At 47.0% G+C, this 23,519-nt stretch overlaps 1 protein-coding gene across 1 annotated transcript in view; it reads left to right on the top strand.

The window, feature by feature from the left end:
* The window catches only part of MYH9 (myosin heavy chain 9), an 889,869-nt gene that overhangs the window by 117,021 nt on the left and 749,329 nt on the right, over window positions 1–23,519 (top strand). Inside the window, 3 exon segments of the mRNA XM_063940322.1 lie at window positions 2,967–3,060; window positions 3,171–3,263; window positions 22,902–22,965. Of these exon segments, the coding sequence (XP_063796392.1) occupies window positions 2,967–3,060; window positions 3,171–3,263; window positions 22,902–22,965 (251 nt within the window).

The following is a 23,519-nucleotide window of genomic DNA, read 5'->3' as shown; positions in this document are numbered from 1 at the left end:
CAGTCACACAGGGAAGAAATTTCCAGGGCTTGTGGTCAAGCCTGGAGACATCACTTCACATAAATATCCTGGAGCGAAGTGCCATCTACAATGCTCTAAGCCTAGCAAGACCTCTGCTTCAAGGTCAGCCGGTGCTTATCCAGTCAGACAACATCACGGCAGTCGCCCACGTAAACAGACAGGGCGGCACAAGAAGCAGGAGGGCAATGGCAGAAGTTGCAAGGATTCTTCGCTGGGCGGAAAATCATGTGATAGCACTGTCAGCAGTGTTCATTCCGTGAGTGGACAACTGGGAAGCAGACTTCCTCAGCAGACACGACCTCCACCCGGGAGAGTGGGGACTTCACCCAGAAGTCTTCCACATGATTGTGAACCGTTGGGAAAAACCAAAGGTGGACATGATGGCGTCCCGCCTCAACAAAAAACTAGACAGGTATTGCGCCAGGTCAAGGGACCCTCAGGCAATAGCTGTGGACGCTCTGGTAACACCGTGGGTGTACCAGTCAGTGTATGTGTTCCCTCCTCTGCCTCTCATACCCAAGGTACTGAGAATCATAAGAAGGAGAGGAGTAAGGACTATACTCGTGGCTCCGGATTGGCCAAGAAGGACTTGGTACCCGGAACTTCAAGAGATGCTCACAGAGGACCCGTGGCCTCTACCTCTACGAAGGGACCTGCTCCAGCAGGGACCCTGTCTGTTCCAAGACTTACCGCGGCTGCGTTTGACGGCATGGCGGTTGAACGCCGGATCCTGAAGGAAAAAGGCATTCCAGATGAAGTCATCCCTACCCTGATCAAAGCCAGGAAGGATGTAACCGTACAGCATGATCACCGTATTTGGCGTAAATATGTTGCGTGGTGCGAGGCCAGGAAGGCCCCTACAGAGGAATTTCAACTGGGTCGTTTCCTGCATTTCCTGCAAACAGGACTGTCTATGGGCCTAAAGTTAGGGTCCATTTAAGGTTCAAATTTCGGCCCTGTCGATTTTCTTCCAAAAAGAACTGGCTTCAGTTCCTGAAGTTCAGACGTTTGTCAAGGGGGTACTGCATATACAGCCTCCTTTTGTGCCTCCAGTGGCACCTTGGGATCTCAATGTAGTTTTGGGGTTCCTAAAATCACATTGGTTTGAACCACTCACCACTGTGGACTTAAAATATCTCACATGGAAAGTGGTAATGCTGTTAGCCCTGGCTTCAGCCAGGCGTGTCTCAGAATTGGCGGCTTTATCCTATAAAAGCCCTTACCTAATTTTTCATACGGACAGGGCAGAATTGAGGACTCGTCCTCAATTTCTCCCTAAGGTGGTTTCAGCGTTTCACTTGAACCAGCCTATTGTGGTACCTGCGGCTACTAGGGACTTGGAGGACTCCAAGTTGCTGGACGTAGTCAGAGCCCTGAAAATACATGTTTCCAGGACGGCTGGAGTCAGAAAATCTGACTCGCTGTTTATCCTGTATGCACCCAACAAGCTGGGTGCTCCTGCTTCTAAGCAGACTATTGCTCGTTGGATTTGTAGTACAATTCAGCTTGCACATTCTGTGGCAGGCCTGCCACAGCCAAAATCTGTAAAAGCCCATTCCACAAGGAAGGTGGGCTCATCTTGGGCGGCTGCCCGAGGGGTCTCGGCTTTACAACTTTGCCGAGCAGCTACTTGGTCAGGGGCAAACACGTTTGCTAAATTCTACAAATTTGATACCCTGGCTGAGGAGGACCTGGAGTTCTCTCATTCGGTGCTGCAGAGTCATCCGCACTCTCCCGCCCGTTTGGGAGCTTTGGTATAATCCCCATGGTCCTTACGGAGTTCCCAGCATCCACTAGGACGTCAGAGAAAATAAGAATTTACTTACTGATAATTCTATTTCTCGTAGTCCGTAGTGGATGCTGGGCGCCCATCCCAAGTGCGGATTGTATGCAATACTTGTACATAGTTATTGTTACAAAAATCGGGTTATTATTGTTGTGAGCCATCTTTTCAGAGGCTCCTCTGTTATCATGCTGTTAACTGGGTTCAGATCACAGGTTGTACAGTGTGATTGGTGTGGCTGGTATGAGTCTTACCTGGGATTCAAAATCCTTCCTTATTGTGTACGCTCGTCCGGGCACAGTATCCTAACTGAGGCTTGGAGGAGGGTCATAGGGGGAGGAGCCAGTGCACACCAGGTAGTCCTAAAGCTTTACTTTTGTGCCCAGTCTCCTGCGGAGCCGCTATTCCCCATGGTCCTTAAGGAGTTCCCAGCATCCACTACGGACTACGAGAAATAGAATTATCGGTAAGTAAATTCTTATTTTTACTTACTGGTAATTCTATTTCTCGTAGTCCGTAGTGGATGCTGGGCGCCCGTCCCAAGTGCGTACTTCTTCTGCAATACTTGTATATAGTTATTGCTTAAATAAGGGTTATGTTATCAGGGTTGTCTGATGCTCTGTTGTTCATACTGTTAACTGGGTAAGTTTATCACGAGTTATACGGTGTGGCTGGTATGAGTCTTACCCTGGATTCCAAAATCCTTTCCTTGTACGGTCAGCTCTTCCGGGCACAGTTTCCTTAACTGAGGTCTGGAGTAGGGACATAGAGGGAGGAGCCAGTGCACACCAGTATTCCTAATTCTTTCTTAAAGTGCCCTGTCTCCTGCGGAGCACGTTTATTCCCCATGGTCCTTACGGAGTCCCCAGCATCCACAACGGACTACGAGAAATAGATTTACAGGTAAGTAAAATCTTATTTTTTTATTTCTGTCCAGCAACCTCATAATTAGTCTGTCTGCTGGTGTAAACAGCCAAATCTGCATAACACATTCAAAAGTTAATAGAGATCACTTTATTATGTTAAACTGCATTTTCCTTGTTTTATGGGGTTTATTTATCTTCATATGTACTTGTTTTCAGATTTTGCTTATTGGGTCTCTGCATTTACTAGGAATTTAATTCAGATTTGTATTGCCCCCCTCCTTTTTTATAAATTGTAGGGGAGAGTCAGGTGCTGGTAAAACAGAAAACACAAAGAAAGTAATCCAGTATCTAGCTTATGTTGCATCCTCTCACAAATCTAAAAAAGATCAGGTAAGTTTGTTCATTGTTATGAATGGCTTGGTACAATGACTTGTAGAAGCAACCTTTTATATACCAGCAACATATTTTGGTGTGTGTAAAATACATATGTTCATTGTTAGGGTGAACTGGAGCGACAGTTGTTGCAAGCTAATCCAATATTGGAAGCCTTTGGAAATGCCAAGACTGTGAAAAATGATAATTCATCCAGATTTGTAAGTAGCATTTTCCTGTTTGAGTAGCAAGTTTTGTTTGAGCGGTTACATAAACCATTGTTGAACAAGTGTTTCTGCAGCGGGGCACACTGTGTTCCACAGGAAAACATCCTTGTTTAGAGTGGGTCTTGAGCCAGAGGCACTAACGACTAAAGCTTTAGGCTGTCCCAGGATGCATTGGGTCCTCATCTGTAACTCCGCCTCCAGGCACTGTGAGCTCCGTTTTCGAGTTGGTGCCTGTAGCAGCAGGTCACCTAACGGGGCTGCACTGGGCAGCCCTGAAAAACCTTATTTAGAAGACTTTGGAAGGGCTGCAGTACTGTTGCATGTCATGGTGACATTCAGCGCTGCGTCTATCGCCTCCCAAGTGGCGTCGCATTCTCCCACTGCCTGTTCCCGGGTACTTGCGGCGGAGACACTACGTCTTTAGGCACACGGTAGCAGATGCTCTCCTGTTTCACGTGGCTGCTATGGGGAATAGGTAAGAGGGTCACCCAGGTGGGACCTACCATTAAATGGCATTCCTGTTGCATTCTAGGGAGACGGACTCTGAGACTAGAGTGGACACGGTCACCGAGCAGGGACCCCACTAGACCACCAGGGCAACAGAGCACAGGTCGGGTGTACTAACGCCCCATTTAGTAATGCTCGCTAGTACCTTGGGTGGAAGACCAACATAGAAGAGTCAGCGCTTGACCTGTAGCCCCACCCCGGCCCAGGGCAACATCTACTGCAGATTTCTGCTGTGGGGTACACTGGGCTCCAGAAGTAATAGACATTAAGGTGTAGAGTAGGATCTTGATCCGAAGCACCAACAGGCTCAAAAGCTGTGACCTTCTCAAGATGCATAGCGCCGCCTCCTATATCACCCCGCCTCCGTGCACAGAAGCCCAGTTTGTAGTTGGTGCTTGCAGTGCAAGCATGTAACAGGAAGGGCTGCTCACAGCAGCTCTAGAAACTTTTTCTGAGGAAAAAAAGACTACAAGGGCTGCAGCAGAGGCACAGATTGTGTTAGATGTCAGACATCACCTGCTGCAGCTCCATCTCTCCCCCAGCGGCGCTGTACACTCCCGCGCCCTGGTTACTGGGTACCTACAGCAGGAGGCTCCGGTTTTCTTCCAAGTCAGTCACACACGGCTGGGGCTCTCCGGGATCGCGTGGCCGTATTTCGGGAGGAGGTAAGTGGGTCCCGCTCGCGGGACCCACACTCTATAGCGGTCGGTGGGCCGCGTGCGCTGGCGGTGGACACTGGCATACAGGCGATCCCACTTGATCACCAGGTGCAGGTCAGGTTTTCTCTCTAAACCTTTTTACAAGTAGCCCGCAGTACCAGGTGGTTTTGCCAGCAGAGGGGATAAGGCTTAGACCTGGAGCCCCTCCCCCAGCCCAAGGGCGCCATTTACAGTAAATGTTCCCGCCCTGGAGCTGCATTTCTTTATCATCCACTAGGGGTCACTGGAGTACTCTTGGGATATGGACGGGCTTCCGTAGGAACAGCACTGAATATTTAAATTTAGAACACTCCACCCCTCCATATCCCCGAGTACCCCAGTGTTTTTTCTGTGCTCGAAGTAGTAACAGCTATGTGACTGAGTCCACAATTACTTCGAATTTTTTCTTTGAATTTTTATTTTCAATTTTATACATGCCTTTCACCCTTCCAAAAGGCAGGGACAGGGATAGTACAGCTGCTGTTAGCAGCAGGGGCGTGTCGGGCCTCTCTAAAAGAGCTCCCTCACAGCCACACACAGCCTCCTGCACAGGCTGGCCGGCGCTTGTTCAGAAGCCCCGTCGGAGCCTCCTCACAAGCTGCAGGATAAAAGGTATATGAACGGAACGGTCAGCTCCCGCTGCCGCCCCGAGGTGTGGGGACATTGTTAGCGCGCTGCTCAGCCGCCCGCCGCTGCTGTCCCCACTCAGCCGCCCGCCGCTGCTGTCCCCACTCAGCCGCCCGCCGCTGCTGTCCCCACTCAGCCGCCCGCCGCTGCTGTCCCCACTCAGCCGCCCGCCGCTGCTGTCCCCACTCAGCCGCCCGCCGCTGCTGTCCCCACTCAGCCGCCCGCCGCTGCTGTCCCCACTCAGCCGCCCGCCGCTGCTGTCCCCTCAGCCGCCCGCCGCTGCTGTCCCCACTCAGCCGCCCGCAGCACATGGCGCCGGCCGCCGCTGCTCTTCCGCTCCACAACGGCTCCGGCCGCCGCTGCTCTGCCGCTCACAGGCCGTCCGGCCGCCGCAGCTCTCCCGTTCACGGCGCCGGCCGCCGCTACTGCTCCGGGTCCCACCGCTGTGTTACGCGCTGCTCACCCGGGCTCACAGACGATCCGCTCGGCGATACCCGCTGGGGCCCCACACGCTGCGCTGCCGCTGCTCTGAATCTGAAAGAGCATGCAGCCATTACCACAGGCGGAGGGGGGGCAATAAATAAGGGGGCAATAGAGCGGCATAAGAAATACTGCAGCACCAGCAGATGCTAGGCTGCAGGGATATTTGCATTATAATCAGTGAAAGTTTGTAACCAGCACTAGGATTATATGTGTAAGCATAGCATGGGGGCCATTTTAACATGCTTCCTGTGTCTTCCTGCTGTGATTCCAGAACGTTCCTGTCCTACATCTCTACTCCACTGGAGGCGCAGGGGTGTTAGTGGGAATTTGGGATCACATTTCATAGTACTGGCCACGTGTACTGCACTTGGCCAGATTTATATACAGAGACACCTTACTACTATTTTACTGAGTCGTGCAGGTGTCTGTTTTTTGTGTATTGTATTGTCTGTCGCCATAATGAGTAAGGCACCAGCAAAAACTAAAAAGCATAATTGCAAAGTGGATCTACCACATGTACAGTATGTTTTGTGGATTCGGTTCAGAATACCATTTCTGCTCCAGTTTTACAACCAATGTCCTCACCGGACCCTCCGTGGGGTATGTTAGTAAATGTACTAGATAGGTTACAATCAGAATTGACCACCGCTCGTCAGGAGCGGGAAACGGCAAGATCTGAGTCTAGGGAGAGACCGCCAGAACTACCGGAGGCGTCTCAGCCTTGCGTAAGGTCCAAATCCATTTTGGGTAAACGGGATAAATTTCATATGTCTTATGATTTTCCAGTTTCTGCTATGTTGCACTCTGACGATTCCATGCCAGACCTCACGGAACAAGATGAGGGGGAGGAGGGCGAAGTGGAGTCAGATGGCGAGGATTTTAACAGTTCCGGCATTGATGATCTCATCAGAGCGGTACGTCAGTCTCTGAAGTTTACTGAAACTGAGGAGCCTCTCACAAATGATCAGGTCGTAGTATTTACTAAACGACAAAAAACTCCAATAAGTTTTCCTGTGTCGGAATCTCTTAATCAGATGTTAGTAGAAACACGACAGACTCCAGATAAACGGTTTTCTATACCTCGCAGATTTAAGTCTAGTTACCAGTTTCCAGACTCTGTAACATGTACATGGGAGAATCCACCAATAGTTGATTCTTCAGTGTCAAAACTTACCAAGAAATTAACCATACCAGTGCCAGCAGCTACTACACTTAAAGATCCTTCAGATCGCAAGATAGAAACTATGCTAAAATCCATGTATGTAGCAGCAGGTGTGATGCTGAGACCTGGATTGGTTGGCATTTGGGTCACTAAGGCACTCATAATATGGCTTACAGAAATTTAAATCTGCTTTACATGACGAAAACCTGATACTTCTTGTAAATCAAATGATTGAGTCTGTAGAGTATCTCTGTACAGCGTCTACTGACGCCTGTCAGCTCACTTCTCGTATTTCATCGTCGCTAGTTACGGCACGAAGAGCACTCTGGCTGCGTGCTTATCATGCGGAGGCAGAGGTCAAACGAGGTATAGAAGCGTTGCCTTACGATGGCAAGAAGTTGTTTGGTCCTGAATTGGACGCATGGATTGCTGAGGCTACGGGAGGTAAGTCTGTTTTCTTACCATTGCCTCCACCGGTATCAAGAAGAAGGTACGCTGGACCTTCGTTCAAATCCTTTAGACCTCCGCCCTTTCGAGAACGTGGAAGAGGAACAGCCACGCCTGCTAGACGTGGTCGCGGACATGGGTTCCAACAAACCAACACAACTCGCCAGGATGCTAAGGTTACCGACAAGCCAGTGGCATGACTGGCTACCAGCCCATCTCGGTTCTCCGATTGTGGGAGCACGCCTTCAGACGTTCCATTTGGCGTGGTTCCGCACATCCGCGGATGGGTGGATCCGCAATTTAGTGTTAAAAGGTTACAAAATAGAGTTCGACTGTCTTCCGCCTCTGCGGTTTTTCAAGACAGGATTGCCTGTGTCGGACGACAAGAGGACGGTTCTGCAAATTGCCATTCAGTCCCTACTGGATTCAGCAGTTTTGATTCCGGTCCCTGTACACCAACAGGGTCAGGGTAATTATTCAAGTCTGTTTGTGGTACCAAAGCCGGATGGCTCAGTCAGACCAATATTGAACTTAAAGGGTCTCAATCAGTACGTAACTTACTACAGATTCAAGATGGAGTCTCTGCGTTCGGTGATTGCGAGTTTAGAGCCAAAGGAATTTATGATTGCGCTAGATCTCAAGGATGCGTACTTACACATTCCAATTTGGTCGCCTCCTCGGAAATTCTTACGGTTTGCAATACGCCAGAACCATTACCAGTTTCAGGCTCTACCGTTTGGCCTGTCATCAGCGCCTCGGGTATTCACCAAAGTGATATCTGTGATGATAGCTCATCTCAGATCCCTGGGAGTGACAATAGTTCTGTATTTAGACGATCTGCTCATCAAAGCTCCGTCTCAACAGATACTTCTCCAACATGCGCTGCTAACATACGATGTACTGGTTCAACACGGTTGGATTGTCAACTTCAAGAAATCACATCTAATTCCGTCTCAACGCCTTCAATTTCTAGGTATGATTCTCGATACGGTCAATCAAAGAATTTACCTACCACAGCAGAAAGTACAAATTCTACGCCATCTAGTACAATTAGTGCTCAAGCCACGCACAGTGTCGGTACACTTGTGCATTCGCCTCTTAGGCACAATGGTGGCAGCTTTCGAAGCGCTTCAGTTCGGAAGATTTCATTCGCGTCCATTTCAACTGAATGTGCTCGCCCAGTGGTCGGGCTCGCATCTGCAAATTCACAGGGTGAGGTTGTCGCCAAGGGCAAGAGTATCTCTGCTCTGGTGGCTCAAGGAACACAATTTAACCGCAGGAAGACTGTTCGGAGGTTGGAATTGGATAATTCTAACTACGGACGCCAGTCTCAGAGGTTGGGGAGCGGTAATTCAAAATTGTCAGCTCCAGGGTCTCTGGGCGGATCACGAAAAATTGCTGTCTATAAATGTCCTGGAACTCCGCGCAATTTACAATGCGCTACGACAAGCAGTGCACATGCTTCGCTCTCAGCCTGTCCAAGTGCAGTCAGACAATGCGACGGCGGTCGCATACATCAACAAACAAGGAGGAACGAGAAGCCGCATGGCAATGCGGGAAGTAGCTCGAATCCTCAATTGGGCGGAATGCCACCAGGTGATATTGTTGGCCGTGTTCATTCCGGGAGTGGACAACTAGGAAGCGGATTATCTCAGTCGTCGGGATTTTCATCCAGGCGAATGGGCATTAAATCCAGAAGTGTTTCACATGTTGGTTCAGCGATGGGGTTATCCTCAGGTGGACCTGATGGCGTCTCGACACAATCACCAAACGTTCCAGTATGTGTCCAGAACAAGAGATCCAAAGGCAGTGGCGGTGGACGCTCTCACTGTCTCGTGGCCGTACAGTCTTGTGTATCTGTTTCCACAGTTTCCGGTGCTCCCTCTGGTGCTAAAACGGATCAAGAGAGTCTGTCAGTCATACTAGTGGCGCCTCATTGGCCTCGGAGAGCTTGGTTCTCGGATCTCCGAGGACTACTCGCAGACGATCCTTGGCCGCTCCCACTACGTCCAGACCTGTTGCAACAGGGTCCGTTCCTTTACCCCGATTTAGCGCGGCTGCGTTTGACGGGGTGGCTGTTGAGACCGCCCTCTTAAGAAGAGAGGGCATCCCAGATTCGGTTATACCAACCATGTTACGAGCTAGGAAGCCGGTTACGGCAGCTCATTATTACAGAATATGGCGTGCCTATATAGGTTGGTGTGAAGCTCGGAAGTTTCCGACATCATCTTTCAAGTTATCCCGCCTTTTGTTGTTTCTACAAACAGGGTTAGATGGAGGACTGCGTTTATCTACACTAAAGGTGCAGGTATCTGCTTTGTCAATTTACTTTCAAAGACGATTGGCTCTATTGCAGTCTATACGCACTTTTCTCCAAGGTGTCCTCAGAGTACAGCCTCCATTCATTCCACCTACAGCGCCATGGGACTTGAATCTGGTTTTAGATTTCTTACAGTCTTCATATTTTGAACCCTTACAGCAAGTGGATATAAAGTTTCTCACTTGGAAAACAATTTTTCTTCTAGCCTTAGCTTCGGCAAGGCGTGTTTCGGATTTGGGTGCCTTGTCATGCAAGTCACCGTATTTGGTGTTTCATGATGACAGAGCGGAACTTCGTACGAATCCCGCTTTCTTACCAAAGGTAGTGTCATCTTTTCACATCAATCAACCAATAGTAGTTCCTGTGTTGACGGCACATTCTGGAACTCTGGATGTGGTACGCGCATTACGCGTTTATGTATCCCGAACGTCTTCAGTTCGTAAGACGGATACGTTGTTTGTTCTCTATGATGCTGCCAAGATGGGTTGGCCAGCGTCTAAACAAACCTTATCCAGATGGATAAAACTGACCATACGTCAGGCTTACCTTCATGCTAGGTTACAACCGCCTACGTCAGTAACCGCTCATTCCACAGGTTCTGTGGAACTTCATGGGCAGCTGGTCGGGGAGCTTCTACGACGCAGCTTTGCCGTGCGGCTACATGGTCTTCAGTGCACACGTTTGTGCGCTTTTACAAGTTTGATACGTTTGCGGCATCAGCATCTAGCTTTGGCCGCCTAGTTTTACAAGTGCCAAACAGCTCTCCCGCCCACGGGGGTAGCTTTGGTACGTCCCAAGAGTACTCCAGTGACCCCTGGATGATAAAGAAAATAGGATTTTGGTACTTACCAGGTAAATCCTTTTCTTTGAATCCATAGGGGGCACTGGACGCCCACCCAGAGCAGTTTTACCTAGTTGTGGTGAGTTCTGAGGATCTTATGGTAACACACTTTCACAGACTGGTTCAAATTACAAGTGCTGGTTAGGGTGTCAACTGTTTAGTTGTCAGTAACGTTATGTGTCAACTTCGTTATTGTACGTTATGTTATATGTAATACTCCATTGTCAACCTCTCTATAGTTCCTGTTCGGCTCAGTAAAAAACACTGAGGTACTCGGGGATATGGAGGGGTGGAGTGTTCTAAATTTAAATATTCAGTGCTGTTCCTACGGAAGCCCGTCCATATCCCAAGAGTACTCCAGTGCCCCCTATGGATTCAAAGAAAAGGATTTACCTGGTAAGTACCAAAATCCTATTATCTGTCTCTCCTTCACTCCCTGTCAGTGTTTGGGCGCCATTTCCCCTGCTACACTGTTCCTGGGACTGCTTGGGCAAATCCTCCTTTGTAAAGCTGCCTGATAGCGCTGTTCCTTTACAAGACACTTAAGTATTCTACATGGCGTTTAGACAGTGTTGGTTAAGAAAGTGCAATTAGTCAGGGCTATCTGGTACAAGTACGCTGTGATATACATCCAGTCTTTACTGTGCAGTGTTATATCTATTGATTACATAGCTATATATAAGCTAATCCAGTGCAGTATTATTGCTTGTCATAACTTCTGCATTGTACAAATGGTGACACTGTGTGCATTGGCTTGCTGTGTGACCTCCATTTCGTGTTTCACTCAGCTTGCTATCCCTATATTCTATAACCTGAGGGGGCTAGGTGCGTCAGGTTTATAATACTGTAATATAGGATATTCACAAGATATACTGTAATTGTATTTTTCGCTGTGATTTTAGTCACCATATCTGTCCTGAATCCCCGTTTGTGCTGACAACACTGCAGGGGTTTGGGTCAGGTATTGTGCTGCTGTCTATTTGTACTATGTTACCTTATACTGCAAGTTATAACATGTCTGCTTATGAGGGTAACGGTTCTGGGGCTGAACACACTGGTAGTGGTGCTGAGGCCGCAGATACTTTTGAGGAAATTACAGCAGCTGAGGGCTCTGGTTCTGGGGGTTCCTTGCCCCCAAGTGGGACTATAGCAACGGGGGTCCAGAATGACCCGCCGTGGGCTACCGTCTCTACGCTACTGAATACGCTAGTTACTAAACTAACGCCCCCTATGGGACCTCCTATGCCGGTCCAACCGTATATGGTCTTCGTGGCAAATTGTTCACTCAGTTATGAACCAGTCCCTGACTACTAAAAAGTCTAACCCTCGCCCGCCTAAGACCAAGGAGTCTTCTAAGCGGGCCATTACTTCCTCACAATCCACTGCTGTCACTGACACCTCGTCTGACGAGGTTGACGTTTACACTGACCCCACAGATTCTGACACTGATAATACTGATGGGGATAGTAGTTCACAAGTGGATGTTCCTGATCTATTGGAGGCTATTACGGATGATCCCGAGCCATCCGTTCCTCCTAAGAAACCAGATAGACTCAAGCGTCAGAAGGTGGTTAAACAAGTTTTTACATCACTCTGATCACCTGGTTGATATACGTCAGGAATCCTGGGAAAAATCCAGGTTAGAAGTTCGTGCCTCACAAGAAGCTGCTTGCTCGCTATCCTCTCGCACCAGAGCTGTCTAAAAATTGGGAGACACCTCCAGTGGACTCGCATGTGGCAAGGATGGTGGTTTCCTCGGCTCTGCCTGTCACTACCGTCGCGTCTCTGAAAGAGCCTACGGATAAACGTGTGGATTGTTGTCTGAAAGTGATTTACACCCTCACGGAGCCTGCGCATAGGCACACTATTGCAGCGACATGGGCTGCAGAAGCTATTGAAGCGTGGGCACAGGAGTTGGAAGCTGAAATCTAGTCTGACCATGCTAGACGAGGCTTTTCATATTTATCACAGCTTCTCACTATATTAAAGAGGCGGCTTCTGATGCCGGTGTTCTGGCAGCCAAAGCTTCTACTACGTCAGTCCTGGCTCGCCAGATATTGTGGCTGAGATCCTGGTCTGTGGATCTGGATTCTAGAAAAACCCTGGAGGTACTCCCTTTCAAGGGAAATATCCTGTTCGGAGAGGACTTAAATAAGATAGTGAATAAGATAGTGGCTGATTTGGCTACTGCCAAAACAGTCTGTCTGCCAAGTACTGCTCCTTCTGTGACGAAGGCTAAAAGTACTTCCTTTTCGTCTTTCGTCCTTCAGGTAAAGCAAAAGATCAGACGTACCACAAACAGGTCTGCACTTCCAAACAAGGTAAGCCAAAGCCCAAAAGAGCCTGGGCTGCCCATCAGCCAGCTTCCAAGATCGATAAGCCTGCTGCATGACGTGGGGGGCCGGCTTCTAGAGTATACCCAGGAATGGTTGAAGACCACTTCAGATGCCTGGGTACGGGAAGTAGTCATTCGAGGTTACGCCATAACCTTAAAAACCGTCCCCTTTATCGATTTTGCCTGACAAACGTCCCTTCGGACCAGACGAAGGCAGAGACTCTTCATTCGGTGGTACAGACCCTGCTTGACACAGGAGTGGTAGTACAGGTGCCACTTGCTCAGAGGGGCCAGGGGTGGTATTCGCCACTGTTTCTAGTCCCGAAACTGAATGGGTCCTCCCGGCCCATTCTCAAACTCAAGGCATTGATGGCCTTGGAACCTGGGGATTATATGGTCTCGCTGGACATACAGGAGGGATCCGGACTGAAAGTCGACAGTAACTAGGTCGACAATGTCTAGGTCAACCACTATTGGTCGACAGGTTGTCTAGGTCGACAGGGTCTTTAGGTCGACATGTTGTAGGTCGACAGGTCAAAAGGTCGACATGAGTTTTTCACAATTTGTTTTTCTTTTTTTGAACCTTTTCATACGCAATGATCCACGTGGACTACGGTTGGAACGGTAATCAGTGCCGAGCGAAGCGGTAGCGGAGCTAAGGCACCATGCCCGAAGCATAGCGAGCGAACCGGTGCACTAATTGGGGTTCCCGGTCACTCTACGAAGAAAACGACACCAAAATAACATTAAAAACTCATGTCGAGCTTTTGACCTGTCTACCTAGAACATGTCGACCTAAAGACCCTGTTGACCTAGACACCCTGTCGAACTAGTTACTGTCGACCAATAGTGGTCGACCTAGACATTGTCGACCTAGTTACTGTCGACTTTCAATACCACACCCATACAGGATGCTTATCTGCATATCCCTATAGTTGTGTTGCAACAGCAATACCTGAGGTTTGCGGTTGGCAACCTCCATTACCCCTTTCGGGCTTTACCTTTTGGTTTAACCACGGCTCTGCGAGTCTTCACCAAGGTTATGGCGGTAATGACGGCGTTACTCCGTTGTCAAGGGTTCCAGATCCTACCGGATCTGGACGACTTGTTGATCCTGGCAAATTCCCCAAAAATTCTCCTACATCACCTAGATCTGACTGTCCGGTTTCTGCAAGCCCACGGGTGGCTCATCAACTGAAAGAAATCCTCCCTGGTCCCTACTCAGTGCATGGTGCACCTGGGAGCACTATTGAACACTCTCCTGAGACTAGAACAACCGTTGGTTGTGAAAGTCCTGAAGCTTCAGGACAGGATTCGTTGCTTCCTCTCTCGTCCACAAGTGTCGATACATTCGACGATGCAGGTGCTGGGCCTCATGGTGTTAGCATTGGACATGGTGGAGTATGTTCCATTCCATTCTCGCCCCCTCCAGAGGCTGATTCTGGCCAAGTGGGACGGCCTGCCTCACGGGATCAGGTCTCGCATGACCTCATTGACTCCGGAGGTCCGTCTGTCGCTGTACTGGTGGCTCCAGGCCCAACGATTGTGCAGGGGCCTTCCCTTCTGGATATCCGACTGGGTCCTGTTGACGACAGATGCCAGTCTAAGGGGTTGGGGTGCGGTGTTGGAGCAACACTCCCTTCAGGGGCGGTGAACCAAGGAGGAGTCTCTCCTCCCGATCAACATTCTGGAATTGCGGGCGGTCTTCAACTCATTGAACCTAGCTCAGCATTTAATTCAGAACCGTCCTGTTCAAATACAGTAGGACAACGCCACCACAGTGGCTTACATAAATCATCAAGGTGGCACTTGAAGCTGCTTGGCAATGAAGGAAGTCTCACAGATTTTTCAGTGGGCAGAACACCATCTACCGGCCATATCGGCGATATTCATTCCGGGAGTCCTGAATTGGGAAGTGGACTTTCTCAGTCGTCAGGACGTACACGCCGGAGTGTGGGGCCTCCATCCAGAAGTTTCAACTCCTATTAGAAAGGTGGGGCCTTCCAGACGTGGATCTGATGGCGTCTCGACACAATCACAAGGTTCCGGTCTTCGGAGCAAGGACAAGGGATCCTCAAGCAGCATTCGTGGGTGCGCTGGCTTTGCTGTGGAAATTTCGGCTGCCATACGTTTTCCCTCCGGTATCACTCCTGTCCAGGGTAATTCGGAAGTTCAAGCAAGAATCCTGCTTTTCATAGTTTCAGCGTGGCCCAGACAGCATTGGTTTTCAGACCTCCAGGGCCTCTCGTCGGAGCGTCCAATTCTACTTCCATAACGGCCAGACCACCTCGTTCAGGGCCCCTGTGTCTACCAGGACCTGGCCCGGCTGTCTTTGACGACGTGGCTCTTGAAGCTTCCGTCTTGAGGGCTAAAGGGTTTTCTGAGGCGGTCCTTAAAATTGTTGCGGGCCCGTAAACCGGCTTCTGCTCGGATTTACCATAGGGTCTGGCATTCTTACTTTGTTTGGTGCACATCTAACAATTATGACGCTTCCAAGTTTAGTACAGCCAAGCTTTTGGCTTTTCAGCAGGGCCTGGATTTAGGCCTGCGTCTGGCCTCCCTCAAGGTTCACATTTCTGCCTTGTCTGTGTGGTTTCAGAGGAAAATTACAACCTTATCTATCCTTGTGGAGCCCAGTGTACCCTGCAGCAGAAAACAAGATTTATGGTAAGAACTTACTGTTAAATCTTTCTGCAAGGTACACTGGGCTCCACAAGGCGCCCACCCTGACGCACTTTGCTTCTTTGGCTTGGTGTGGCTATAGCCGCTGACACTTTCTCCTGTCGGGAGAGTGTGGTGTTTGTGGCAACTTGCAGTTGTCGTCTTTTACTTGCTACTGCATTGGGCTGGTTAACAAAACTGATCATCTGTTCACGGGGGCGGGGTGATATAGGAGGCGGCGCTATGCATCTTGGGAAGAAGGTCAAAGCTTTTGAGCCTGTTGGTGCTTCGGATCAAGATCCTACTCTACACCCCAATGTCTATCCTTGTGGAGCCCAGTGTACCTCGCAGAACGATTTAACTGTAAGTTCTTACCATAAATCTTGTTTTTCCCACCCTGTAGCTTCCTCATACACTCCCGCACTCCCTGACTGAGACACCCTCCAGTCAGTCCGCAGCTCCAGTATCCAATCGGGAGCCACCCTGTGCTGCATTCTCAAGCCTACTGGGTGCTCGAGTGGAACACCTAACGCCACCTATGGGACCACCTGTACCATTTCAGCTTCAAATAGTCATTATGGTTAATCAGCCTTTGGCGGAAAACTTGTCTAACCAGTTACAGCAGTTGACTCATTCCTTGGTCAGACAAAAATCTACCTCGGGTCACTCCTGTGTTGCTGGGTCATCTAAGCGGGCTGCTTACTCCTCAATCCACAAATCTCAGATGTTTCATCTGAAGAGGAGGCGGAGCATACTGTTTTGTCGGACACTGAATCAGGAGTTTCTGACGAGGATTCTACAATGCAAATGTCTGTCCCTGCTCTAGTTGTTAAGCAAATCCTACAAATCACTGATGATGAGGAACCCACTACTTTCCCCAAGAAAACGGACATGTTTAAACGGCAGAAGGTGGCTAAAAATCTGTTACCCCATTCTGACCATTTGGTGGACATCAGACAGGAACCCTGGTCTAATCCAGGGAACAAATTTGCTACCCTCTCCCTACAGAGTTATGTAACAAGTGGGAAAATTCACTGCCGGTGGATTCTCGTGTCACCCGCCTATTAGTGTCGTCAACTCTGCCTGTTACCACTGTCACTTTACTGAAAGAACGGACAGATAAGCGTGTGGAGGGATGCCTAAAATCTATTTATTTCCTGACAGGTACTGTACATAGACCCATTATTGCGGCCTCCTGGGCTTCTAAAGGTATTGAAGCATGGGTTCAGGCATTAGAGGAAGAGCTGTTCAAGGATATATGTGACAATGCCTGTCTCGCATCACCACCACTTCTTATATTTGAGAGGTGTCCTCTGAGGTGGGTGTGTTGGCAGCCAAGACGTCGACTAAGTCAGTCCTGGCTCGTCGTATTCTGTGGTTTAGGTCATGGAAGGTGGACCTGGACTCACAGTTGTTCTAGAATATGATAATCTTGTCTGACTAGGTGAGTTTTCAGGGATATTTAGGATGCGTACCTGCATATACCTATTGCCAAGTCGCATCAGCAGTATCTGCGGTTAATTGCCAACCTTCACTATCCGTTCCAGGCTCTGCCATTTTGGTCTGGCTACGGCTCCTCTGATCTTCACCAAGGTCGTGGCCGTAATGACTGCACATCTCCATCTCCTGGGAGTCAAGATCCTGCCGTTTCTGGACGACTTGCTGATCATGGCAAACTCCTGCGATGTCCTCCTCAGTCATCTACAACAGACTGTAAGCTACCTGCAAGCCCATGGGTGGCTCATCAATTGGAAGAAATCCTCGCTGGTCCCAGCTTAGAGCATGGTGCACCTGGGGGCACTCCTGGACAACGTCTGTTCTTGTCTCTGGAGAAAGTCCTGAAGCTTCAGGCTAGGATAAGATGCTTCCTTTGCCGCTGCAGAGTGTCTATACGCTCTGCAATGAAAGTACTTGGCCTGATGGTGTCTGCACGTGACATGGTAGATTACGCTCCATTTCATTCCCGCCCTCTGCAGAGGTTAATTCTTTCCAAGTAGAATGGCTTACCTCATCGGATCAAATCTCACTTGATTACTTTGACTCTGGAGGCTTGTCAGTCGCTGACCTGGTGGCTACAGGACCAGTAATTGTGCAAGGGCCGTCCCTTCTGGATCTGCCGACTGGGTCCTGTTGACAGAGGCCAATCTGCGGGGATGGGGTGCGCTGTTGGCGCAACACTCTTTCCAGGGTCGTTGGACCAAGGAGGAGTGTCTCCTCCCGATAAACATTCTGGAATTGTGGGCGGTTTTCAATGCGTTAACTCTCTCACTGCCTCTGGTTCAGAACAGGCCTGTTCAGGTACGGTCAGACAATGCCACCACAGTGGCACACATCAATCATCAAGGTGGCACTCAAACCCGCATGGCAATGTTGAAAGTGTAAAATCTTACGATGGGCGGAACGCCATCTGCCAGCAATATCTGCAGTGTTCATTCCAGGTGTCCTAAACTGGGAAGCGGATTTCTTCAGTCGTCCGGATGTACACAATGGAGAGTGGAGTCTTCATGTGGAAGTCTTTCAACACCTAATGGACACGTAGAGCCTACCAGATGTAGGCCTGATGCCGTCTCGACACAATCACAAGGTATCGGTGTTCGGATCAATGAACAGGGATCCTCTAGCAGCATTCGTGGACGCCCTAGCATTTCCATGGAAATTTTGGCTGCCTTACATGTTCTCTCCAGTGTCACTCCTTCCTAGGGTTATGCGGAAGTTCAAGCAAGGATGAGGAATACTACTGCTAGTCGCTCTGGCGTGGCCCAGACTTAGTTCTCAGACCTGCAGTATCTATCGACAGAGCGTCCTCTTCTACTTCCTCAAAGACTAGACCTCCTCGTTACAGGGCCCTTGTGTCTATCCATACCTGGCCAGACTGTCTTTAACTGCGTAGCTCTTGAAGCATCACTCCTGAGGGCAAAAGGATTCTGAGGTGGTTATCCAAACTATGTTGAAAGCCTGCAAACTGGCATCTGCCCGGATCTGTTACAGGGTCTGGATTCTTGATTCATCCTGTGTGCTAAGAACTATGATGTGTACATATTCAAAACATCCAGAATCCTGGCTTTCCTGCAACAAGGCAGGCCTCCCTCAAGGTTCACATATCTTCCTTGTTGGTGTGGTTTTAGTGAAATGTCTATAACTGACGTTCATACATTCGCTCAGGGTGTGTTAAGGATTCAGCCTCCCTATGTCCCTCCGGTGGCTCCATGGGATCTGTCTGTTATCCTGAATGAAGATTTGGAGGGGAAAAGAAACAGAAGGAATATGTAGTGTTGACACACTAGCTAAGGATAGATTTTCTTAATATATAATCTTTTATTAGATATTCATTAAAAATGAAAAACTTTATATACAATTGTTCCGGACTACAGTGAAATATAGAGGTTAAAAAATGACAGACTAACATATATGTGGAATATGGAAAATAAACAGATGTGAATAAAGATTTAAAAAGCGTGTCCACGTGTGTTTCAATATGAAATCTCCTCGGGATTACTGTGTAAGTATGTATATTGCCAATAATTAATAGTTTTTATTATAATATTTCAAATGGCTATCTCTATCTTATTACCCCATTGAATTTGATCATATTTATACCTTTTCTCTCAACGGTAAATACCTCGTGGGAATAATCCCTAAAAACGGGGATGTGAGTGTAGGCAAATATAAGGATATTAGTTGGATAATTGATATTGTGATTCTTCTCGATCACTATTTCTGCATATTCCCTATATACAGATTCCCAGACTACAATCCGCTGGGACAGAAATCTCCATGTATCGGGGATATTTACAAGTTGTAAAATATTCCTGAAATGGGAATAGTGATCTTGAAACTGAAATTATGTTTTATGCTAGTTTAGCTAATAGGTAGAGTTGCTTTTAAGGAATATAGCTGTTCCAGTTTTAATATTTATCAACCTACATTTATATTAATATCTTGACCGTATTTGGACTGGCTGAAAATACAGGAAATCTGGCTTTCATTAGGGTTATAGCCACCCCAATTTTACCAGAAAGCAAGCTACCTATCAACACAGCTTAAATCTTATTTAAATAATTTGAAGTCAGTTTCACTGAGTAATAGATTGACATATCAAGGAATCGCATTCATAACTCGCACCGTTAAAGGGAATAATCCTTTATTTGTCTTACAGTGGGGTTTAACTATAGTAATCCTATTTTCTATATGTACAATAGTAATACAGGTTGAGTCTCCCTTATCCAAAATGCTTGGGACCAGAGGTATTTTGGATATAGGATTTTTCCGTATTTTGGAATAATTGCATACCATAATGAGATCATGGTGATGGAACCTAAATCTAAGCACAGAATGCATTTATGTTACATATACACCTTATACACACAGCCTGAAGGTAATTTTAGCCAATATTTTTTACAACTTTGTGCATTAAACAAAGTGTCTACATTCACACAATTCAATTAAGTTTCATATACACCTTATACACACAGCCTGAAAGTCATTAATACAATATTTTTAATAACTTTGTGTATTAAACAAAGTTTGTGTACATTGAGCCATCAAAAAACAAAGGTTTCACTATCTCAATCTCACTCAAAGTCCATATTTCGGAATATTCCGTATTTCGGAATATTTGGATATGGGATACTCAACCTGTACCTTAATAATCTGGATTCAGTGGTTGGTGATATATGCTTTGACTTTAAGTGCTGCATAAATTATAATATACTGGAATAGTACCAGCTATTCAAGTGGCTGTGAAAGTCAAAGCATTGAGTCACAGAATTGTTACACATTCAGTGACATCTAAGCGGCTTCATGCCCCAGCAGAATATCAATAGTTATACATTGTAACAAATATAAAACAGGTAACAGCTGGGAGCTGAGAAGCAGCCCCATACTTTGCTACACATTTAACCTAAAATATTGTAGCAAATTTACTGGTAACATTCATAAGCCAGTTAACAGCTGAAGTGTTTACAATGATAAAAGCTACTAGTGAGACGGCACATTGAAACATAACCATTCAACACTACAGATTTATCCCTGTGTGATTGTCCCTTACTTAATATGTATATTTCTTGACTTGTCTGGTGGTATCAGTGCGATGATATATTGCCATAAAGTAAAATAAACCTATCTATATCACCAACCACTGAATCCAGATTATTAAGGTATTACTATTGTACATATAGAAAATAGGATTGCTATAGTTAAACCACACTGTAAAACAAATAAGGATTAATCCCTTTAACGGTGAGAGTTATGAATGTGATTCCTTGATATGTCAATCTATTACTCTGTGAAACTGATTTAAATTATTTAAGATTTAAGCTGTGTTGATAGGTAGCTTGCTTTCTGGTAAAATTGGGGCTGCTATACCCCTAATGAAAGCCAGATTTCCTGTATTTTCAGCCAGACCAAATACAGTCAAGATATTAATATAAATGTAGGTTGCTAAATATTAAAACTAGAACGGCTATATTCCTTAAAAGCAACTCTACCTATCGGCTAAACTAGCATAAACATCATTTCAGTCTCAAGATCACTATTCCCATTTCAGGAATATTTTACAACTTTGAAATATCCTCGATACATGGAGATTTCTGTCCCAGCGGATTGTAGTCTGGGAATCTGTCTATAGGAAATATGCAGAAATAGTGATCGAGAAGAATCACAATATCAATTATCCAACTAATATCCTTATATTTGCCTAAACTCACAGCCCCGTTATTAGGTATTATTCCCACAAGGTATTTACTGTTGAGAGAAACGGTATAAATATGATAAAATTCAGTGGGGTATAAGATAGAGAGCCATTTGAAATATTATAATAAAAACAATTATTGGCAATATACATACTTGCACAGCAATCCTGAGGAGATTTCATATTGAAACACACGTGGACACGCTTTTTAAATCTTTATTCACATCTGTTTATTTTCCATATTCCACATATGTTAGTCTAGTCTGGAACAATTGTATATAATAAAGTTTTTCATTTTTAATGAATATCTATAAAAGGTTATGGTTTAAGAAAATCTATCCTGAGCTAGTGCGTCAACACTACAGATTCCTTCTGTTTCTTTTCCCCACCAAATCTTAGTTCATGCATACTGTAGTTGACTGCACCACACGTCCACTTATCAAGTGGACGTGTGGTGATGAATCTCACACATCCACAATATTTTCACATTATACAGAGTGTGCAGATACCAAGTTCGTGTTATCCTGAATGCCCTGCAAGAGTCTCAGTTTGAACCTCTTGAGTCAGTGGACCTTAAGTGGCTCACAGCCAAGGTCCTGTTTCTGTTAGCTATTTCCTCGACTAGAAGGGTGTCAGACTTGGGTGCTTTGTGTTGTCGTTCACCCTTTCTAATATTACATCTGACCGTGCAGTTCTTAGAACTCACCCAGGTTATTTACCTAAGGTGGTGTCATCTTTTTACCTTAACTAAGATTGTGGTCCCGGCCTTTATCTCTTCGTATTTGTCTCCTAAAGTGCAGTCTTTGGATGTCGTAAGGGCTCTCTGTGTATGTATGTATATGGAGAGGACTGCCTCTTATCAGGAGGGCAGATTCCCTTTTGGTACTGTTTTGGTTTCCACAAACGTGGCTAGCCTGCGAATAAGCAAACCTTGGCCAGTTGGATTAGAATGGGGACTGCAGAAGCTTATGCGCAGGCTGGGCTCACAGCTCCTGCTGCTAATAATGCCCATTCTACTGTCTGATGGACCTTCTTGGGCAGGCCGCCGTGGCGATTCCACAGAAAAATTGTGTAAGGTGGCTAAGTTGTCCTCGGTGAACATGTTTATTAGGTTTATACCTTTGATACTTCCACCTCCCAGGATGCTTCCTTTTGGACGCTGGGTTCTCATAACCACTAAGGTGCATCCCCTCCCTTGAGGAACTGCTTTTCCTGTGTAACAGTGCACCCTGCTGCAGAAAAGGTGACTTATGGTAGAATTAACATTTGTAATTCTACCATTAACTCTTTCTGCAAGGTACACTGGGTTCCACAGGGTGATCACCCTGACGCACCTGGCTTCTATGGGTTTGTATGGCATTAGACGCTGGTCCCTTCTCCTGTCGTGAGAATATGGTTCTATGTGACTAACATCTGCCTTCTCTCTTACCTGCTCCTACATTGGACTGGTTAACGAAACTGAGCTCACAGTGCCTGGAGGCAGGGTTACAGAGGAGGCCCCAATGCATCCTGGGACAGAGTAAAGCTTTAGCGTGTTGGTGCCTGTGGATCAAGATCCACTCTACATCCTGATGTTTTCCTGTGGATCCCAGTGTACCTCGCAGAAAGTTAACAATGGTAAGTTTACCATATCACTCCTTTTCTGGTGAATTTTAACTTGGTTTTAGGGGCATAGAGTGTAGGTTTGGTGGGAGTGATTAGGACAGAATATGGTCAGTCTTGATAATTTTGTTGCACATATATCTCACTACAGCAATATGATAATTGTCCTGCCCCTGGAACAAATACAAGTACTGGAGACCTTGTTGCTATTACATGTATTTGTGTTATGGCCTTAACCAGTACCATTGCTTCTTTTGCAGGGCAAATTTATCCGGATTAACTTTGATGTGAATGGCTACATTGTTGGAGCAAACATTGAAACATGTATCCTATATATTGTTTTTTTCTTTTTACTGTGCATAATTATGCAAATATAACATTTGAGGACTCAACAATTTTATATACTGTTTGCATGCCTATTTCTCATATGTCCTAGAGCAGGCTTTTTCAACCAGTGTGCCGTGGCACACTAGTGTGCCGCGACCAGTTGTAAGGTGTGCCGCGGAGCCAGAGCAGCTTCCTGCACCTTCAGAGTGAACTGTTGGCCCGGGCTCTTCTTAGAGGATCAGTCGTGCTCCGGCCGTGACCTATGCCTTGAATATGCGGCGGTCTGATATCATAGGTCACAACCGCCGCGTCTCACCACCCAGCCAGCCCACCCACCTGCATACACATCTTCCAGTTCCTGCCTGCATACACAGCTTTCCTTGCCAACCCACATCCACACCTGCCCGACCGCCCGCTGCTCAGTATTCGCAGCACTCCACTATGAACAACCCCCGCCACTGAGGGACAGGGAGGAGGACAGCTGACCGGTAGGAGCTAATATTTGTTATTTTATTTCTCCTGTGGGGAACAATAGAATTTATGTGGGTAGA

Source organism: Pseudophryne corroboree, chromosome 9 (genome assembly GCF_028390025.1).
Source record: "Pseudophryne corroboree isolate aPseCor3 chromosome 9, aPseCor3.hap2, whole genome shotgun sequence".
Taxonomy (NCBI): Eukaryota; Metazoa; Chordata; class Amphibia; order Anura; family Myobatrachidae; genus Pseudophryne; species Pseudophryne corroboree.
The sequence above is the reverse complement of the archived record's forward strand: the minus strand, read 5'-3'. Positions and strand labels throughout refer to the sequence as shown.